General features: G+C 49.1%; 1 protein-coding gene across 2 annotated transcripts in view; it reads right to left on the minus strand.

Annotated features, from left to right (window-relative positions):
* FTCD (formimidoyltransferase cyclodeaminase) overlaps nt 1-22,038 on the minus strand; it is a 38,969-nt gene that overhangs the window by 11,770 nt on the left and 5,161 nt on the right. Inside the window, exons 2-7 of one of the 2 annotated variants that reach the window (XM_073306928.1) lie at nt 19,610-19,793; nt 18,747-18,875; nt 17,790-17,878; nt 7,169-7,348; nt 1,626-1,763; nt 547-678 (exon numbers count right to left, since the gene is read on the minus strand). In XM_073306928.1, coding sequence (XP_073163029.1) covers nt 547-678; nt 1,626-1,763; nt 7,169-7,348; nt 17,790-17,878; nt 18,747-18,875; nt 19,610-19,793 — 852 coding nt within the window. Of the gene's footprint in view, nt 1-546; nt 679-1,625; nt 1,764-7,168; nt 7,349-9,108; nt 10,463-17,789; nt 17,879-18,746; nt 18,876-19,609; nt 19,794-22,038 lie in introns of those variants that run through there. The other variant, XM_073306929.1, reaches the window with a different exon arrangement.

Genomic DNA, 22,038 nt, shown 5'->3' on the forward strand with positions numbered 1-22,038 from the left:
TCTATCTTTCTGCAGTTAAGACATTTGTTTTGTATATTTTTCCCTAAAACAGTGTGTTTTGCTAGAAGTGCTTGGGGAATCTGCTCAGGAATAAAAACTGGTGCATGGTCCTCTCCACACTGAGAGAGGGGAGGACTGGGTAATAAACTTATACTGGTCAGGCCTTTGACCAGGGCAAGATGGTACAGCTCTGGGGTCCTAGGCGGTGGAGCTGGGGGGAGCTCTCTGGGGCCTCTCCGTTGTTAATTCATGAATGGCTGAGGAGAAGCATTCATGTCACTGCAGCTGGGTGTGTCCCTGCCTGTGTAGATGTTTGTGTGAGTGTAAGACCGGGAGCAGTCTGCAGCTTGTCACAGCCTCACAGTGTGAGATGGGGCCCAGACTGGTATGTCAGAGGGCTCAGCAGTACCCCAGTTCCAGGTTGCACCCCAGGGAAACCCATCACACCCTTTCACAGGCAAGAAGCTGCCAGCTCAGCTGCTATCATTTGCAGTTCCCTCCAGGGAAAGATTTCTGAGCGGGGATGTCAATGGGCGTTGGCCTTACCAGTCTGATTTTCTGTTCCTCCTCCAGGATGAAGAGGTTTTCTTTCTGAATGTAATACTCTGCTGCATCAAGCATGGCCTTCTTGGGGACAAGCCCCACCAACTGGGAGCCCACCACGGGCAGGCTCAGCTCCTGCAAACAAGGACTAGCATTTAACAGCCCTTTAGCCTTACAGCCTCCCTGCCTGGCCACCTCTCCCACTGCCCCCGACTCTTGATCCGCGCCAAAGGGTGCACCGGACTCAAGCAGGCCCCTTCCCATTCTAGGGGTTGGGACTCATAGTCAGAGATCTCACTTTGCTGGTCCTTCCTGCTGCTGTTTGGACCCAACCAACTGACCCCCTCAGTCCCATCCGCAGCACACAGGGTCTGCGCAGCTGGTCACCTGCTCGCCTCCTCGCCCCCAGTTCTACAGCAGTGGGACCTTAATGTCACCACGGGGGCCTGCTGCCACCACGCCCCTCACTCCAAGGGGTAGACATCCCAGTGTGCCTGGTGCTTATGGGGAAATGCCAGGGAAGGCTGTACAAGGGAGGGAGGGAGTGAGCTGGCTGGCTGGCTCCCTAAGGGATAAGAAGTGGGTGTACGCCATTTAGCAGCCTCCTGAAAACATGAGAGGAGGAGAGGATAGCTGGCAACTCACCAAACGAGGCCATCTGGACTCCCTCCCGAAAGGCACTGAAGGTAGGGTACAGAAGCAGAGGGGAGCCCACAAGCAGAGGGGAGCCCAGGGTGTTCCCTGTATAGGCTCACAGATCTTAAGCCTAGGCCAACAAACTTGGCCATGCCGCTGTCCCATGCCACGTGACTGCCAGCCCGGAGGGGACGGTGCAGCAGCTGGCACATCTCATGAGGCACACGTTCCTGCTCCCTTAACGCCTTAAGTATGGAGGGTAGGTTGTGGCTCCCTGTGTATTCACACACACACCTCCTACAAGACAAGCTTTCATGCCACAGGTGCGAGAACTTTCTCCTTCTCTACCAGCCACGGGCAATTTGACTGTAATTTTACTTCTCTGAAGGAGGCTGGTTGCGCTGGGCAAAGCTGCTTCAAACTTGCATAGCACCTGTGCAACTCACCCGGGCATCTTTGCAGACCTCCTCATAGACTGTGTGGAGGGAGGTGATTTCAAAGTCCAGCAGGTTTGTAGAAACCTGGGCAATATTCTCCTCATCCAAGTACCAGCCCATGCCTTGGACCTTCTTCAAACGCCCCGGCTGCAAAGAACAACACACTTCAGAGTTGTGGTGGCTGACAAGCCAACTCAACCCTGGGAATAAGTCTGTGAGAGAGAAAGCATTCTGCAGATGAGGGGAACTGACTGATACACAACTGGAGGCCACTAGCCCACATATTTGGGTTTGCTGATGACCCAGAAGTAACAGCAGCCAGATATTGTACTATGAAGGAAGAAGAGTCCCTACTGATAACGGATAAAGTTGCCTTCGTATTTACTTGTACAGATTTAATGGTGTGGGACTGTGACCCTTACCAACTCTCCTCTAGTTATTTGTTCTGCTCCATAGGTTTGCATGGGGCCTTGCATACTAATAGAAATGGCAGGTCCCTGCTCTAAGGAACTTACAGGCTAAAGACGGTGTGCACAGATAAGAACCTAACAACATAAGAACGGCCATAGTGGGTCAGACCAAAGGTCCATCTAGCCCAGTATCCTGTCTTCTGACAGTGGCCAATACCAGGTGCCCCACAGAGAATGAACAAAACAGGTAATTATCAAGTGATCCATCCCCTGTCACCCATTCCCACCTTCTGGCAAACAGAGGCTAGGGACACCATCCATGTCCATCCTAGCTAATAACCATTGATGGACCTAACCTCCATGAACTTATCTAGTTCTTTTTTGAATTCTGTTATAGTCTTGGCTTTCACAACATCCTCTGGCAAAGAGTTCCACAGATTAACAGTGTGTTGTATGAAAAAATGCTTCCTTTTGTTTTTTTTAAATCTGTTCTGTATTAATTTCATTCGGTGACCCCTAGTTCTTGTGTTATGAGATGGAGTAAATAACACTTCCTTATTTACTTTCTCCACACCAGTCATGATTTTATAGACCTCTGTCATCTCCCCTAGTAGTCTCTTTTCCAAGCTGAAAAGTCCAAGTTTTATTAATCTCTCCTCAGATGACAGCTATTCCATACCCCTAATCATTTTTGTTGCCCTTTTCTGAAACTTTTCCAGTTCCAATATATCTTTTTTGAGATGGGACGACCACATCTGCACGCAGTATTCAAGATGTGGGAGTAGCATGGATTTATATAGAGGCAATATGATATTTTATGTCTTATTATCTATCTCTTTCTTAATGAGTCTCAACATTCTGTTCGCTTTTTTGACTGCCACTGCACATTGAGTGGTTGTTTTCAGAGAACTATCCACAATGACTCCAAGATCTCTCTTTTGAGTGGTAACAACTAATTTAGACCCCATCATTTTATAGCTATAGTTGGGATTATGTTTTCCAATGTGCATTACTTTGCACTAATCAACATTGAATTTCATCTGCCATTTTGTTGCCCAGTCACCCAGTTTTGTGAGATCCTTTTGTAGCTGTTCGCAGTCTGCCTGGGACTTAACTATCTTGAGCAGTTTTGTATGATCTGCAAATTTTGCCACTCACTGTTTACCCCTTTTTCCAGATCATTTATGAATATGTTGTATAGCACTGGGCCCAGTACAGACTCCTGGGGGACACCACTATTTATCTCTCTTCATTCTGAAAACTGACCTTTATTCCTACCCTTTGTTTCCTATTTTTAACCTGTTACCAATCCATGAGAGCACCTTCCCTCTTATCCCGTGGCAGCTTACTTTGCTTAAGAGCCTTTGGTGAGAGACCTTGTCACAGGCTTTCTGAAAATCTAAGTTCACTATATCCACTGGATCCTCCTTTGTCCACATGCTTGTTGACCCCCTCAAAGAATTCTAGTAGATTGGTGAGGCATGATTTCCCTTTACAAAACCCATGTTGACTCTCCCCCAACAAATTATGTTCATCTATGTGTCTGAAAATTTTCTTTACTATCGTTTCAACCAGTTTGTCCGGTACTGAAATCAGGCTTATCGGCCTGTAATTGCCGGGATCATCTCTGGAGCCCTTTTTTAAAAATTGGTGTCACATTAGCTATCCTCCAGTCATTTGGTACAGAAGCAGATTTAAATGATAGGTTACAGAAGACAGTGAGTAGTCCTGCAATTTCACATCTGAGTTCCTTCAGAACTCTTGGGTGAATACCATCTGGTCCTGGTGACTTATTGCTGTTTAGTTTATCAATTTGGTCCAAAAGCTCTTCTAATGACACCTCAATGTGGGACAGTTCCTCAGATTTGTCACCTAAAAAGAATGGCTTAGGTTTGGGAATCTCCCTCATATCCTCAGCTGTGAAGACGGATGCAAAGAATTCATTTAGTTTCTCTGCAATGGCCTTATCGTCCTTGAGTGCTCCTTTAGCATCTCCATCGTCCAGTGGCCCCTGTCATAAATAGAAAGGGAAGGGTAAACCCCTTTAAAATCCCTCCTGGCCAGAGGAAAAATCCTCTCACCTGTAAAGGGTTAAGAAGCTAAAGGTAACCTCGCTGGCACCTGACCAAAATGACCAATGAGGAGACAAGATACTTTCAAAAGCTGGGAGGAGGGAGAAAAACAAAGGGTCTGGGTCTGTCTGTATGCTGCTTTTGCCAGGGACAGAACAGGAATGGAGTCTTAGAACTTTTAGTAAGTAATCTAGCTAGGTATGTGTTAGATTATGATTTCTTTAAATGGCTGAGAAAAGAACTGTGCTGAATAGAATGACTATTCCTGTCTGTGTGTCTTTTTTGTAACTTAAGGTTTTGCCTAGAGGGATTCTCTATGTTTTGAATCTAATTACCCTGTAAGGTATCTACCATCCTGATTTTACAGAGGTGATTCCTTTACTTCTATTAAAAGTCTTCTTGTAAGAAAACTGAATGCTTTTTCATTGTTCTAAGATCCAAGGGTTTGGGTCTGTGGTCACCTATGCAAATTGGTGAGGATTTTTACCAAACCTTCCCCAGGAAGTGGGGTGCAAGGGTTGGGAGGAAAGACGTGTCCAAACTACGTTTTCCCAGTAAACCCAGTTAAAGATTGGTGGTGGCAGTGGAAATTCCAAGGGAAAGGGTAACATTAATTTGTACCTTGGGGAAGTTTTAACCTAAGCTGGTAAAAGTAAGCTTAGGAGGTTTTCATGCAGGTCCCCACATCTGTACCCTAGAGTTCAGAGTGGGGAAGGAACCTTGACAGCCCCACTGGTTGTTTAACAGGCTTCCTGCTTCTCATTTACTTACAAAAAAATTTGCTCTTACTTTTTGAGTCTTTAGCTAGCTGTTCTTCAAATTATTTTTTGGCCTTCCTTATTATATTTCTACACCTAACTTGCCAGAGTTTTTTCTCCTTTCTATTTTCCTCACTAGGCTTTAACTTCTACTTTTTAAAGGATGCCATTTTGCCTCTCACTGCTTCTTTTACTTTGTTGTTTAGTCGCGGTGGCACTTTTTTGTTCTCTTACTAAGTTTTTTAATTTGGGGTATACATTTAAGTTGAGCCTCTGTTATGGTGTCTTTAAAAATTTTCCACGCAGCTTACAGGGATTTCACTTTTTTCAGTGAATCTTTTACTTTCTGTTTAACTAACTTCCTCATTTTTGTGGTCCCCCTTTCTGAAATTAAATGCTACTGTGGTGGGATGCTGTGGTATTTTCTCTGCCACAGGGATGTTAAATTTAATTATATCATAGTCACTATTACCAAGCAGTCCAGCTATATTCACCTCTTGGACCAGATCCTGTGCTCTCCTTCGGACTAAATCAAGAATTGCCTCTCCCCTTGTGGGTTCTAACTAGCTCTTCCAAGAAGCAGTCATTTAAGATGTCAAGAAACTTTATCTCTGCAGCCCCTCCTGAGGTGATATGTACCCAGTCAATATGGGGATAGTTGAAATCCCCAATTATTATTGAGTTTTTTTATTTTAATAGCCTCTCTAATCTCCCTGAGCATTTCACAGTCACTATCACCATCCTGGTCAGGTGGTCAGTAATATACCCCTAGTTCTAGATTCTTATGATTTGAGCATGGAATTACTGTTCATAGAGATTCTATGGTACAGTTTGGGAATCACCCTGGCTGTAGTCAGACATGCCCAAGCACTGCTGGGCTCAGTGGTTCCATGTTACGTCTGCTCTGCCCAGACTATGCATTCCAGTACAATGTTCTGCAGTGCATTTTTGCGATCTGCTAACTAAGACCTTAAGCTCTCCTGCCAGACTGACAGAGGGTATTTCCACACGGCGCTAGGCACTAGTGACTGCAGCATACGTAGACACGCCTGAGGCAGCTTTCATCTAGCTAGAGAACAATAGCAGGGAAATGGCAGCAGCATAGACTGCACAAGCCCATGCGGGAGGCTGGATATGTATGTCAGTGACTAACCCATGCTGCTCAGCTACACACTATCTAGACCAAAACGAGCTTGGGTTTGTCTTCACATGCTGCAGTCACCCCCCTGATTGCTGTGTAGATAGACCCACAGCCTCGCTCCAGCAAACAGGTGTTTTATGCTGAAAGCAACCTGGCCAGAGACCAGTAACACTCCTCCCAACAAAAAATCAAACAAACAAGTGCATCCTGTTTTATTTATGGTGACAGCCTCGGTGTCCAGCCTCCCATTGCTCAGCCCCAGAAACCCACCCTCAATCTCCTTCCAGATGGATCCCTCTAATCGCCTGCTCAGATACACTCCCATCCTGTGGAGCACTAGATTCCCACTGTCAGACCAGGGAGTCCATCCTGAAATCTCTCCTGTCTGTGAGCTCACTTTGGCAAGCCCCTCCTGCTGCTCTCAGGCTGTTGGATCACATGAGAGATTGACAAGGCAGTTCTATAAAGTCCAAAGTATCTCTGGGTGCTGGCGAGAGACATAAGCAGCTTCCCTTCTCTCCCAGATACAGTAGATGGACCCTCAGACAAGGCTCTGGGATGGCCCTGGGGGATGACTCAACCGACACACTTAGAACATGGGATACTCCCACCTACAGAGTTTGATGAAACAACAACAGACACCACCCCAGTGGGAACCCAAGCACACGCCTGCTGGGACATCATGCCTGCCCTAAGCCAGAGAGCACCATCACATACTATAAATGGGTAGATATGTCAAGGAATATAGGAACCAGCTTACATTAATCAGAGCCTCATATGTTCTTCACATCAAAGGTCAAAAAAGCCAATGTTGCTACAACAAAGGTTGCATTTACCCAGCTACTCTGATCTAAGGATCCTAAATTCCTCCTCCCCGAGAACCATAATTCAGCAGTATGAAAATAGCTGAGAGGGGTAGTAAACCTGTACAAGCCCAGTTTGTAATTTTTGTAGTAATCAATTCAGGTGTAGCCTGTAACACAAACTGGCACCAGTCTCCCTTACTTTGGGACAGCAAAGATGGACAACTCAAATCTGAAGCACTGTGGAACTAGGAGTGGGTGGGAGAGGGATTTATTCATTTTTTTATTTTTGAGCCAACGCTCTAGTTATCCAGTGCCCTCTCCCAGGGAAGCCTCATTATTCTGAATAAGGAACTTAATGGGCTTACCTGGTCCTTTGCACGGCCCTGCTCCCGGATGTTGAGAGCAATCCGATGCGCCAGCTCCTTTGTGCACAGGAGGTTGATGTTGTACGCAACAAGGAATGTGCGTGCACCAGTGACTGTAGCTCCCCATCTTGGAACAAAGGATGCAGAGCCAAAATCAGGAACCCACTCGGCCTTTGTGAGCTTAGAAGAGAGCAAACGAAAGGAACAAAATCCATTGAAAAGGAACTCCTCATCGTTTAAGGTCAGCCGGGTTTATTTGTCACTCCAGAGAGCTGATTGCAAGAGTTAATTCAGAGTTCATAGACCGTCTAGCCAGAAATGGCCATTAAGATCTCTAATCTAGCGTTCTGTGTAATGCGGGCTGGAGAACCTCGGCCCATCATTCTGGCAGGAAGCTCAGGAACCTGTGGCTGAGCTAGAGCCGATCTTTTCGAGAACATCCAGTCCTGATTTACAATTCCCGCTCTTGGGAATCAGCACAGGAGACATGGTGCATTCCTCACTCAGAGCTATTCCACGCCCAGCCGCCAGTATTGTGGGTCAGTGTGTGTGTGTGCTCCACTCGAGCCAAGAGCCCCGATCTTAGCCCAAGGCCAAACAACGTGTGGCTCAAACAAATGACTGGGGTGGAGAGGAAGGACAAGGTCACAATGGACCCACCATGCTGAGCACAGTCCGCAGCAGCCTCAGTGCAGCACACCGGTTGCCTGGCCAAAAGAACATGTTCTGGCTGCACAGAAAGCATCTGGGAAATTCCAGAACAACTCAGAAGTGCTCCCTCTTCTCCCCAAGAGCCAGCACAACCAGCTTCATTAACCTTTCCTCAAATTTCTCCCGATGCCCCCTCTTGGCTGACACCAAACGAGACATTTCAGCCCCTACGGGAGACTCTGAGAAACTATTAGGAAATGAAAACAGGAGCTCACAGAGCTGCCACGTTCTGCACAGCTCCGTGGGCGACATGTCTTACCAGCAACCAACCATTGCTGACTCCCTCTGGGCACCCCGGGCTGTGGGACAGGTCTGGTGGGGAGGCACGAGCCATCCCTCACACCATGGAAAAGGTAGTAATGGGGGATTGGGGAGATGCAGGGGGCACTTGGTGAATGGGGCAGCCAGAGTGAATGGGGAGCCATTGATTCACAGATCAATAGAACTTAAGGCCAGAAGAGACCATTAGATTATCTCGTGTGACCTGGGCAAAGAACTCCCCCAGTTACCCCTATACTCAGCCCAATGACTTGTGCCTGGCTAAAGCCAATCTCTTCGACAGGTATCCAGTCTGGAGTAGAAGACATCAAGAGATGAAGAATCCACCACTTCCCTTAGTGGTTGGCTCCAATGGCTAATCACCCTCACTGTTAACAATTGGTGCCGTACTTCTCCTTTGCAGTTGTCTGGTTTTAAGTTCCAGTCACTGCTGTTTGTTCTGCCTTGCTCTGCTTGACTAACGAGCCCTTTAGTCCCGAGTACTTTCTCCTAGTGAAGCTACGAAGTATTGAGGCACCTCCCTGGCTTCTTTTGGATCACCTAAACAGACTGAGCTCATTAATCTCCTACTGTACGGCATTTTCCTCAGGCCCCGGATCATTTTTGTGGCTCTTCTTTGCACCCTCTCCAATTTCCCAGCATCCTTTTTAAAACGGGGACCCCAGAACTGGAGGCAGTATTCCAGCATTGTCTCACCCTTGCCATGTACGGAGGTAAATCACTGCCCTACTTCTCTGCACTCCCCACTCTACACATCCCAGGATCGCATTAGCCCTTTCTGTGTCACCATCACACCGGAGCTCACGTTGAGTTGTTCTCCACTCTCCTTTCAGCGCCATGGCTCTCCAGGTCACAGCGCCCCACTCTGTCGGCATCCCTTCTTCACAGATGTCTATAACTTTGTATTAGGCTTTATTAAAAAACATTTTGTTTAAAGGGGCCCAGCTTACCAAGTGATCCAGATCAGGCGGTGTGACTGTGTTGTCCTCACTAGTTACCACTCCACCAATCCTTGTGTAATCTGCCAATTTGATCAGCAGTGATTTTAGATCTACTTCCAGCTCGGTGATGGACATGGTGAGCAACATCAGGCCTAGTGCCGATCCTGATGGAACCCTGCTGGGAACCGCCCCATTTGATGGTGATTCCCCATTGACAACTACCCTGTGCGATCTGTCCATTAGCCAGGCCTTCATCCATTACCAGGCGCTATTCATGCTATAGAGAGCTAATTTCAAACAGCGTTGTGTGGTACAAAGTCAACTGCCTTCCAAAACTCAACGTGTATTACTACAGCCCCACAGTTACCTGCACCAACCAAACGTGTGAGCTCCTCAAAAACCATAAAAGGTGTGTTTGACATGACCTATTTCCATAATGCTGCAATGAGTGGCAGTAATTATATCCCTGTCCTCAAATACTGTATTGATGGAGTCCCATATCAGCTCTCCCACTGAGGACCAGAGAATTTCAGGGAGTCAGAGACTGACTATGGAGGAGGAAGCCAGGGGGCTTGCCTGGAGATGGGAGAAGGATTGAAGGAGGGCCTGAGGCAACTAGGAGACATTTCTCGGATGAAGCCTGTAGAAGCTGGGGGGCAGGGGGGTTTTGGGATGAGGCCTGTGGCAGCTGCAGGGGAGGGGGTAGGGATGAGGCCTGTGGCAGGCAGCTGGAGGGCAGGAGGGTCATTGCAATTAGGGCTGTCACAGCTGGGGGGCGGGGGGTCATTGGCTTGAGGCTTCTGGCAGCTGGGGGGTGAGGTGTCATTGGCATGAGGCCTGTCACAAGTGGGGGATCGTAGGGATAAGGCCTGTGGCAGCTGGAGGTTAGGGGGATCATTGGGGTGAGGCCTGTAGCAGATGGAGGTTAGGGGGATCGTTGGGGTGAGGCCTGTAGCAGATGGGAGATAGGCGGTTGTTGGGATGAGACCTGTCACAGCTGGGGGGTAGGGGGATCGTTGGGGTGAGGCCTGTGGCAGCTGGAGGTTAGGGGGATCGTTGGGGTGAGGCCTGTAGCAGATGGGAGATAGGTGGTTGTTGGGATGAGACCTGTCACAGCTGGGGGGTAGGGGGATCATTGGGGTGAGGCCTGTGGCAGCTGGGGGGTAGGGGATCGTTGGGGTGAGGCCTGTGGCAGATGGGGGGTAGGGGGATCATTGGGGTGAGGCCTAGGGTTGGCAACCCTCCCAATTTCGCTGGGAGTCTCTCGGAATCGGGCTCTATCTCCTGGAGGCTACTGCAGCCAAACCGGGAGATTTTAGGGTGCTAAAAGTGTGGTGGCGCAGCTGGGTTAAGGCAGGCTCCCTGTCTGCCCTGGCCCCATGCCGCTCCTGGAAGCATCCAGCACGTCACTGTGGGGGGGCAGGGATCTCCTTGCGCTGCCCACGCCCCAAACGCCGACTCCCCAGCTCCCATTGGCTGGGAACTGCGCCCAATGGGATTTGTGGGGGTGGTGCCTGCAGGCGGGGGCAGCACGCGGAGCCAACTCCCCACCCGTCAGGGGCTGTAGGGACGTGCCAGCCAATTCCAGGAACATCGCAAGGCCAGGACAGGGAGGGAGTCAGCCTTAGCCTAGCTGCACTGCCGACTGGGACCCGCCCAAGGTAAGAGCCACCCGGTCAGAGCCTGCACCCCTCACCCCCTCCTGCACCCCAACCTCCTGCCTGAGCCCTGAGCCCCCTCCTGCACCCATTCTCCCTCCCAAAGCCTGCCCCACTCGCCCCCTCCCACACCCCAATGTCCTGCCCCAACCCTGAGCACCCTGCTGGAGCCTGCACCATGAACCTCCTCTCGCACCTCAAATCCGTGCCCCAGGCTTAGCCCAGAGCCCTCTCCCACACTCCAAACCCCTTGGCCCCAGCCCAGAGCCCGCACCCCCTCCCACACCCACTCCCCCTGCCCCAGCCCGGTGAAAGTGAGTAAGGGTGGGGGAGAACAAACGATGGCGGGAGGGGGGAGGGAGTGAGCGGCACGAGGCCTCAGAGAAGGGCCAGGGCAAGTGCACAAAATCAAACACCCTTCCCTGATGCCCCGCCCCTTCTCTGAGGCTCCACCCCCTCTCACTCCATCCCCCCTTCCTCTATCACTTGCTCTCCCCCACCCTCACTCACTTGCTCATTTTCACCAGGCTGGGACAGGGGATTGGGCTGCGGGAGGGGGTGCGGGCTCCAGGATGGAGCCAGAAATGAGGGGTTGTGTGTGCGGGGGGGAGATCCAAGCTGGGAATGGGGCCGAGGGGTTTGGCCTGTGGGAGGGGGTTGGGATGAGGCCTATGACAGCTGGGGAGCGGGGGGTTGTTGGGATGAGGCCTGTCACAGGTTCTCCCTTCTTCCCCAGCTCTCTGGAAGCAAGTCACTGATGCCATCAGCTCCTGTTCATTCTTCCCATCATCTTGGCTCCAGCTTGGCTGGTGCCAGGCAGGAGGGCACTGCAAAAAAGAGGAGAGATGCCCCCACGGGCAGGTAGAGCCTGAGCTGAGGCATCCTGGCAGCCCTCTGGCTGTGTGAGATGCTGGGCAGATGTGGGGGTGTTGGGCCCAGATCCTGGCCCTGGGCAATGAATGGGCACCTCAGCGATAGCATCACAGCACAGAGACAATCCTTCACTCACACCTTGGAAAACACTGTCCTGGGTCAGGGCCAAGCCTGGCTCCTGGAGGTGATAGAGGGGAAAAAAAAAACAATTGTGTAAAGCTATGCTTCTGTCTTTTCTCCTCGCTTATGGGTAGAAAGAATTTGCACTGTGTGTAACCTTTACTTCCTGTGCAGGGAAAGAACCCCTTATAAGGATAAGCCCCCATGTTCATACCACAGGACCCAAACAGACTGGGTTTAACTGGTTTGAACTGGAAGAAATGTCACAATTTATGTTGAGCCAAGCTATAAAAGCTCAACCTTGTTCTTTGTTCAGGGCTTCGCCACTTTCCTCCTTGTAGGAAATTGGTGAGCCCTTCAGCTGTCGTACTTGCTAGCATTAAAGTGCCTCATTTTATCTAAGAGCCACGACTCTGTGTTTGTTTGGCTAATACAGAAGTACAGGGAAGGCTACCCTCCCGGCCCTGGACGGGAGGGGAACCCTTTTTCCCTAACAGAGGAGTTTGGCCAACGACTTCACTGGGCACAGGGTTAGGCTCCTCCGCTGGGTTTACCCTTCTGATTTTACTAGACTCATCTCAGAAGGGGTCGCAGCCTTGAGGGGTGAGATTTGTAAAACCAGTTGTACTACAAATTGTCGGACATATATTTTTCACAAAAAAATTCCAATTTGGGTTGACCAAAATATTTAGCAAGTTTGTACAGAAAAAACAAACAAATTCATAAGAACATAATAATAAGAATGGCTATACTGTGTGAGCCCAGTGCTCCATCTAGCCCAGTGGCTCTCAGCCTTTCCAGAATACAGTACCCCTTTCAGGAGTCTCATTTGTTTTGCCTACCCCAAGTTTCACCTCACTTAAAAACTATTTGCTTACAGAATCAGACATAAAAATACAAAAGTGTCCCAGCACGCTATTAATGACAAATTGCTGACTTTCTCCTTTTTACCACATCATTATGAAATAAATTGACTGGAATATAAATATTGTATTTACATTTCAGTATACAGAGTATAGAGCACAATACAAACAAGTCATTGTCTGTTTGAAATTTTAGTTTGTACTTAGTGCTTTTTATGTAGCTTGTGGTAAACTAGGCAAATATCTAGATGAGTTGATGTACCATCTGGAAGACCTTCGAATAAAACTCAAAATTAAACAGAATTTCCCCTCCAGTTTTTCAGTTTGGTCAACGAACTAAAAACTTGGTTATTTGCACAGCGGTAATGAAGGCACTGCCTGCAGAACGTCTCTTGGTCATTGTGGCATGCGTCACCCCGGTGTTACTCCGTGGACCTCCACTGGAATGAAGACATGCCTGGGTGAAACTGGGGTGTCAGAGGGAAGAATCAGGCTCAGAGCTTGTACCACCACTTAGAGAAGTGGCTTATTCATCTCCACTTGTTAATAGCAGATGAAATGAGCAAAGGCAAAAATAGGCTAAGAGGTCTCCGATTACTGGGCATTCTCTTCATTGCCTCCAAAATAAAATGGCATTTAAAACATGGGTGTTTATGCTGAAAGTAAGGGGGCTTTCCTGTCAATTAACATTTCTTGAAACCTGTAAGAGTTAGCCAGCAAAGTTCCCGGCATGGGCAGTGCTGATGCTGTCTGATCAGCCAGTGCTAAGTATGCGATATCCCAACACCACAATTCAAACCTTCAACTCAAGACGGCTTTGTGTTTCAACATTTCCCCTGATTTTATTTTGAAAAATTTGAAAACATTAAAAAATGCTGTAAATCAAAACAAGACATTCTGTTTCAGGGTGTGTGTGTGTGAGAGAGAGAGAGAACTGGTTTGGGACCGTCCCAAGACTATTTCCCCCTCCATTGTTCGGAATGGCTGGCAAACTGAAAAATCCCTTATTCACACAGCTGTAATCCGAATCTGGCAAACCCACAGGGCATGATTACATGCCTGTTCCACTGAGGTTATACTGTACATATCACAGCCATGGCCACTCACAGGGTGGGAGCTGGGTTTTCTCTGCTTCGAGAACATGTATATTACAGGGTTTTAAGCCTCCCTCTGATGGTGCCATTAGTCCTTGGGATGAACAGGGTGCTGGTCTGGGTGAATCACTGTCTGTTCCGAGCGGCCGTTCCCATGCTGATGCATGTGCGTGTGGGAGAGAATTGCTTGCTGTGCGAGGAGCGATGGCCCCGCTTCTTTCTAAACATCTGCAAACCGCTGGCTGTTTAGGTATTGCAGGCCCTAAGCTGCCTTCTCTGCCCCCATTTCCTTTACACCACAAAGGATTTGAAGGAGAATGATTCTGCCAGTGATGGCATTCAGTTCAGCGTCTCAGGACTGATGATCTGGAGGATGGCGTGGATTGCACCCTCAGCAAGTTTGCAGATGACACTAAACTGGGAGGAGAGGTAGATATGCTGGAGGGTAGGGATAGGATACAGAGGGCCTCAGACAAATTAGAGGATTGGGCCAAAAGAAATCTGATGAGGTTCAACAAGGACAAGTGCAGAGTCCTGCACTTAAGACGGAAGAATCCAATGCACCGCTACAGACTAGGGACCGAATGGCTCAGCAGCAGTTCTGCAGAAAAGGACCTAGGAGTTACAGTGGATGAGAAGCTGGATATGAGTCAACAGTGTGCCCTTGTTGCCAAGAAGGCCAACGGCATTTTGGGCTGTATAAGTAGGAGCATTGCCAGCAGATCGAGGGATGTGATCATACCCCTCTATTCGGCACTGGTGAGGCCTCATCTGGAGTACTGTGTCCAGTTTTGGGCCCCACACTACAAGAAGGATGTGGATAAATTGGAGAGAGTCTTGCGAAGGGCAACAAAAATGATTAGGGGGCTGGAGCACATGAGTTATGAGGAGAGGCTGAGGGAACTGGGATTGTTTAGTCTGCAGAAGAGAAGAATGAGGGGGGATTTGATAGCTGCTTTCAACTACCTGAAAGGGGGTTCCAAAGAAGATGGATCTAGACTGTTCTCAGTGGTGGGAGGTGACAAAACGAGGAGTAATGGTCTCAAGTTGCAGTGGGGGAGGTTTAGGTTGGATATTAGGAAAAACTTTTTCACTAGGAGGGTGGTGAAACACTGGAATGCGTTACCTAGGGAGGTGGTGGAATCTCCTTTCTTTGAGGTTTTTAAGGTCAGACTTGACAAAGCCCTGGCTGGGATGATTTAGTTGGGGATTGGTCCTGCTTTGAGCAGGGGGTGGGACTAGGTGACCTCCTGAGGTCCCTTCCAACCCTGATGTTCTGTGATTCTATGAACTGTATCAGATGTCCCAACAAAGCACAGTCAGCCCCAAATGAGAATCGTTACACTGTCCCCTAGTGGCAATTCCAGGTACTGCAATTGGGCAAAAAATAGCTCCGGAAAAGGTAACCAATCACCAGCATTCAGCATGGGATTTCATCTTTCTTAGCAGTCTAAAGTGCTAGAAATGTCACAAGAAATAGCTGATCTTCCACCTGCTCCCGGGCTGGTCCAGCACTTTTAAGAAGCTCTTTTATGCTCGAAAAAACCAAGCACTTCAAGCTTATCAAGTTCACTGACTTTTCAAATTTATTTCAATTTTTAAAATAACCAATAACCTGCCTTTGCAAGGCTCTAGGGCTCAGCTTGTTAAAGGTATTTAGGCACTTAGGCTCATTTGAAAATCCCATTAGGTGCTTCTGCATCTTTAGGCACCTAAATATTTGTAAAAATCTGGCCCCAGAAGCCCCTACACACCTCAACACTACAATACAATCTCAGCAGCATTAACAACAGAATCAGCTCAGCAGCAGCTCCGCTGGCCACCTCCAGAAACTCCTTTCCATCCCTGCATGGTCTAGGAAGGACAACCTCCGCCCTCCAAACACCATTTTGCAGCACGCCTAGAAAGTCACCGTACGGGCCCTCCTGTCAGTATTGCCAGCCCCACACTTTTAAAATCATGAGTCGGGACAACCAGAATGGTGAGATGGCCTTAAAAATTAAGAGACTGATGTAAGCAGAGTCAGGAGGAGCTCCACCCTGACATCTGAGGTGTGAGGTGTGGCAAGGTGTGGAAAAGAACTTCAGGGGCTGATCTCATTTGCATAGGCACACCCACCCCGCCTAGAATGAGGCCATAGCTGCCCAAATGGTCACTTAGGCTGCTGTGGGATCCCCAGTGTCTCTGTTATTGGGACAGGAAGAATAAATTGTTATTACCCTGATTATGGGAACTGTGCTTGGAACTGTACTGGGCCTTTTGTTATGATGGAGGGACTCACCATCAACTAAGTAGCACTCGCTAGGCAAGGGTCATGGGTTCCAAAACTCTGTGAATTAAGAGAGATTGGGGATAAGTATTGATACTTGGTGGTATGGGCCCCTTGGTGAGGGCCTTACATGCTAATTGCACTTTCTCCTCTCTCCACTATGAAATATCAGAGCTAATTTTGATTCCATTAGGAGTCTAGTTATGGGCTGCTGAGCTCGCTTTGGGCTAATGGTGCACCAGCACTGAGGCTTCCCTACTACAAGCTGAATTCACCTAAGAGCTGAAATCACTGAGTGTTGTGTTGAGTAGCGGGGGAGCCTGAAGATATAGTGTGGAGCAGTTTGCGGACGGCTGGAGCGCCTTGTGGACAGGCTGGTGGAGCCGTTCATAGGACGGCGGGAGCTGCTTGTGGGATGCGGAGTAGAGCCCTATGGAGCTGCAGGGCAGTCAGCTTCAGATCATGTAAGGTACCCCTTACCTCTCTTTCCCCTTCCCCCCCTCCTCCCCGATCTCCACCCAGGTTGGGAGGTAAAGCTCTGCAGATAAACTTTCAAACTCTGGGGCTGCCCTGACCAGGGACAGAGACTTTTGGGTCATTGGACTTTTGGGATTTTGGGTGATTTCGGGTTGCTGGACTCAAGAACCAAAGGGAAAGGACACGACCCAATTTGCTTGGGGTGGGTTTTTTCTCATGGGTTGTGTTATGGATCCTGGTGGTGGTGTTTCCTCAACATAATGCCACATTGTTTCTCTCTGTTATTAAAAGGCTTTTTGCCACACTCAGACTCTGTGCTTGCGAGAGGGAAGTATTGCCTCTTGGAGGCGCCCAGCGGGGGTGGTATATATTTGTTCCAGGTCACTGGGTGGGGGCTCGAGCCGGTTTTGCATTGTGTTATTGGAATGGATCCCCTAGATACTGAACCCGGCCCTTGTTGCTGCCAACTCTGACGGGCAGAAGGGTTACATTTAAAAATAAAAAGACTGAATAAGAAATGTGAGGTTCTTTCTATTTGCCCTCTGGCTTCTCAGACCTCGGCTGCACTTGGGTCACATGTTTACATTTTTCTCTGTAACCAAGAGAGCTAGAAACTTCCTTTGGTTAGGAAATGAAAGCCAAGAGTCTCACCTCATCAGATGCTTCCAGGAGCTGGAGCTTTAACAGACAAACCAAATACCAGGAGAGTCATTGCAAAATCACAAGTGTTGGCAACACTGTATTGTGGACGAAGGCTGGCAACAAATTCCGGAGTCTCGGAGACCTGGTAGACATCACCCAGCCAGCCCCCACCTCTCCTCTGCTCAGGCAAGGCAATGGGAAGCTGCCTCCTTTCTCACACACTACTGCACATGCATATTTCCCACAGCTTTCCAAAGCAAAAGCAAGAAGAGAAAAGTACCGAGGTGATTACCATCACTAACTGAGTGCTGACACTGTACAGGATGCAAACTAAGACCCAGGCCTTCCCCTTCCCCAAGGAATTTGAAAGTTTTTAAGGTAAAAGTCTCCTCCAGTCACAAGACCCGTATTTGGCTTGTGCATTTTCCGAGAAAAGTGGAAAATACCATTGAGGTGGTGATGTTAAACTCTCTAGTCAACCTCTCATCCAGGCCCAAGAACGGCCATTCCTCTCAGCCTTAACAAAGTGTTTTGTCTGGAATGAGAGAATGCTGGCAGACTGTAAGTGTAACAGTGAAAACGCCCAGAGCATCCACGGAGGCTCCCGCACTCTAATGTGAGCAGCGCCCCTTTGGGTCCATATGCAGCATGCTACTCCCTCCCCGCCGTTCCCAGACACCACGAGGACTCTAACCTTTTCAGGGAGGGCTTCGTATTCCCCAGCTCGGATTGCTGGCAGCGATTTCCTGCTCTCCTTCCGCGCTGCTTCTCCGTACAGGTACACTGCAAGAGGAAATGCATACGTGACGGACCACTGGCCTGGAACCATCCAACACATGCATGTTAGTGTGGGTGCGGACACTGGGGAAAGCCCTGGATATCGCCCAAGGTGTTCAAATACAGGCCAGCTCTAACATAAAGTGCCAAGACAATGGACACCATATTCTGCCCCCAGTGAAATCACACGTAGCTTAAGGGAAACCAGAAAGCTTTTAAAAGAGATAAAAGTTCTCGGGTCCTAATTCAATAACTATGTTTGTGTAGGCCTGGATATCACAAATATACACCGAAACCAGCTTCTCCTTCATTTGCTGTCCAAGTCATGAGTTAGCGATTCGGCACTTTCCCTGCCACCAAGAACAGAGGTAATGTATGAAGTGCTCTCAGCAGGGCCTATACGTTTTTACTAGTACTTCCAAGAGTGCCTACTAATTAGGGCTTAAAATTTGAAAAGCAGCCAGTGATTTCAGGTGCCTCCAGTCCTGAGACTCTTCAAGTGAGCGGATCTTCTAAAAGGGCTGAGCAGCCCCCGTCTACAATCAGACTCTCTCCATTGTCTCTCAAGTTGGGCTCCCCAAATCACTTGTGATAGTTTTGAAAACCTCGGCCCTCCTTGCTCATGTGTGGCAGATTTCAAAGTTCATACACTTCTCTTGCCGCGATAATTTAATGACCGACATTTTAGCCTAAGTTAACTCTTGTAAAAGGGGTTTGTTTGTTTTTATCAGAGCAGGACAGTCCCAGTGCAGAAGCGGAACAGAACCATGTACTGTGTCCATGTGAGCACAGGGCGAGATGGTGGAATTACTGAAGAGGTCAGAAAAGAGGTGGATACAGACAGAATTCTCTCCCCTCCCCATCACCAACTCACCAGGCACGCCCAGCTCCACTGACAATTGCTGCCCAAACAGATTGGCACAGCGAATGCATTCTTCCATGGTGACATTCCTCACTGGGATGAAAGGACAGACATCCAGGGCACCCATCCGTGGATGTTCTCCTAGGAAAGCAAAGCACCATTCCAGAGATGTGCACAGAGGCCTGGAAGGGTATGGGGGTGGGTGGGATGGAGGGGAGGGGAGGACGAGCCAGTTTAGATAAGGCCGGACTTTATTTATTCATTCCTTATGATCTCAGGACTCAGCTAACACCCCTCCTGCCTCAGGGCCATTGACGCGACGGGACTAACCGATTACGCTGTCTGTATTTGCTCAACTAACTGCCTTGTTTATTCCAGCCCAAAAGAAAACGACCACAAGTTCAGGGTCATCAGAGGGAGATGCGGAATCTCTGCTCCTATCGCAGCTTGCACCTGGCTGGGTAGATTTGTTGGCCTCCCACAGGACATGGGGAGGCTGTTTGAAAAGTGACTGCCCTTTGTGTTTGTGCAATGTAGCTCCAGCTGCAGGGAGCGCACGGCTCCCCTAACAGCTGCCCGCCGGGCTTGGCTTCCATTGTACATCACAGGGAGGAAAACCCCGTAACGTCATGAGACGGGAGAGGGAGAGCCGTCCAGTAGCAATCTGAGTAGTGCTCCCAGGGAGACCCCGAGACTCGAGCACAGCCACACTCATGGCTGCTCCGGTTTGGGCCTGTAGTTGCTGCTCTGCGTTGGCTTTGGCAAATCACCTCAGCCAGATCCATGCCGGACCTGACAGCTGAGACCTTTGGCAGCTCACTCCCCTGGGCCCCGCCGAGCAGCCCATCCTCCTGCTCCGCCACCACCCTGATCACCTCTGTGCCTGCCCATGTCAATGAGCTGAAAAGCCACTCTGGCTGCACACAGAGCCCCCTCGACGACAGCGTCTGGACTCCCCACAAAGGTGTAGACCGTCCGGTTGGTGGATGGGCCGGCATCCACATCCAGCAGGACGCACCCCGGTGTCTGAGAGACAGCCTCACCAATGGCATCGATCACCTGCAAGAGAGCACAGCCGAAGAAGGGTGTTCCGGCATCCAGAGCTACGCCCGGCTCATTAATGCTTCCTCTCAAAAGGCAGCCCAGCATGGAGTCTGCTAAAGAAAGGAGCCAAGGCATGGCTGGGTTTGTTAATGTTTCAAATGCACCCCTAAAAGTGAGCCAGGAGCCAAACGTCTGCTTGCAGCGGAATCATTCATGTTCAAAGCACAGCCCATAATGTCACCCTCCAGCTCCAAATCACGGCCTGCCCTGGGGTCTGCAAAATAGCTGGTCAGCGTAATCAGAGCAATGTACGACTGGAAGGGACCTTGAGAGGTCATCTAGTCCAGTCCCCTGTGCTGAGGCAGGACTAAGTATTGTCTAGTCCAGCGCTACTCAAAGTGGAGGTCTGGGGACCGGTTCCAGTCCACGAGCCATCGGCTGCTGGTCTGCGTGCACGTTGGAAAAAAAAACTGCCAGTCCCCCACATCAGATAGCTTGAGAAGCACTGGGCTAGACCATCCCTGACAGGTGTTTACCCTGCTCTTAAATACTCCAATAGAGGAGATCCCACAACCTCCCTGCACTATTTGTTCCAGAGTTTAACTACCCTGCTCATTAGGAAATCTCCCTTGCTGCAATTTAAGCTCATTACTTCTTGTCCTGCCCTCAGTGGTTAAGGAGACCAACTTATCATCCTCCTCCTTGTAACAACCTTTTATGTACTTGAAGCCTGTTCTCATGTCCCCTCTCAGTCGTCTCTTCTCCAGACTAAACAAACCCAATTTTTTCAATCTTCTCTCACAGGTCATGTTTTCTAGACCCTTCATCATTTTTGTTGCTCTTCTCTGGACTTTCTCCAATTTGTCCACATCTTTCCCCAAATGTGGCACCCAGAACTGGACATAACATTCCAGTTGAGGCCTAATCAGCGCGGAGTAGAGTGGAAGAATGACTTCTCGTGCCTTGCTTACAGCACTCCTGCTAATACAGCCCAGGATGATGTTCGCTTTTTTTGCAACGGTGTAACACTGTTGACTCATATTTAGTTTGTGATCCACTAAAACCCCCAGATCCTTTTTTGCAGTACTCCTTCCTAGGCCGTCGTTTCCCATTTTATTTGTGTGATTGATTATTCCTTCCTAATGTGCAACTTAACCTGGCCCCTGTTGTGTCTGCGTCATGTTAATGTATTTAATGACATGAACATATAGAATGGTTCACATAAGACAAAGTTCCCATATACTGTTTTTTCCTACAACCGTAGAGATGCATGTGAGCTGCTTATAACCTATGTATTACACTGCATGTCAGACAGCCCACAGAAGCCTTTTATATGAATACTAGACAGTATGCTGTACTTGGAAAACCGACTACAGGTGATGTATAGCAACACAGAATAATGGGAAAGGGCTAGCATATGTCATACAAGGCTTTAGAATTAAATTGCAGCAAGGCTGTAACACTGTTAACGGGGTTTCATTAATGTAGCTTTCAGTAAATTCTTTCCATCTGGAAACAAGCATACTGTGATGAAGGGGGGAGATTTTCCTAGCGTTGTGCATGAACACTGCGTGTGTCGGTTTTCCCTGCGTGCTGCATGTGTAACAAGGTGTGGCAGAGAGGGGTTTGTTACTGCAAAGGGCCAGGTGTGACCTTGCCTAGCAAGCTGGCCCCTGGACAATGGCCTGGATGCTGTGGAACTTAGTAACCAGGGACTTGGAGGCCCAGAGGCCCACCCCATCTTGGGAGCCAGATGGTTTTGGCCAGGGGAAGGACAAAGGGCTGAGAAGAGAGGACTCTGGTGATTAGACCTGGCAGGGATGGAAGAGAGAGGGCCCAGGTGATCTGTTTGCCCAGGACTGAAGACAAAGGATGGAGGAGGGGCTTTGGGGAAGTTGATATATGGTGGTCGGCTGGAAGGAGGGGGCTTCTAGACCAGGGACAAAGAGCAGCCTGAGCCACCTGGACGCTGGACAGTCCCATCCAGACTGTGCTGAGACTTTGCGTGCTCAAGGCCCTGAGAACTGTCTGTGCTGTGTTCCTGACATACAATAAACCCCTCTGTTTTAGGCTGGCTGAGAGTCACTGCAGGCTAGAGATCACGGTGGCATTGCTCCCTCTGGGGGTGGAGGCCCCGAGGGTCCAGAGCGAGTGAACTCCCTGGTGAGAGACAGGTGTCCTGAAAGCTTAGAGGTGTGGTCCTGGGAGGCAACGAGGCCAGAGGGCCTAACCCCAGAGAGTGCAACCTTCACGAAAGGAT

Source organism: Lepidochelys kempii, chromosome 11 (genome assembly GCF_965140265.1).
Source record: "Lepidochelys kempii isolate rLepKem1 chromosome 11, rLepKem1.hap2, whole genome shotgun sequence".
NCBI classification, from domain to species: domain Eukaryota; kingdom Metazoa; phylum Chordata; order Testudines; family Cheloniidae; genus Lepidochelys; species Lepidochelys kempii.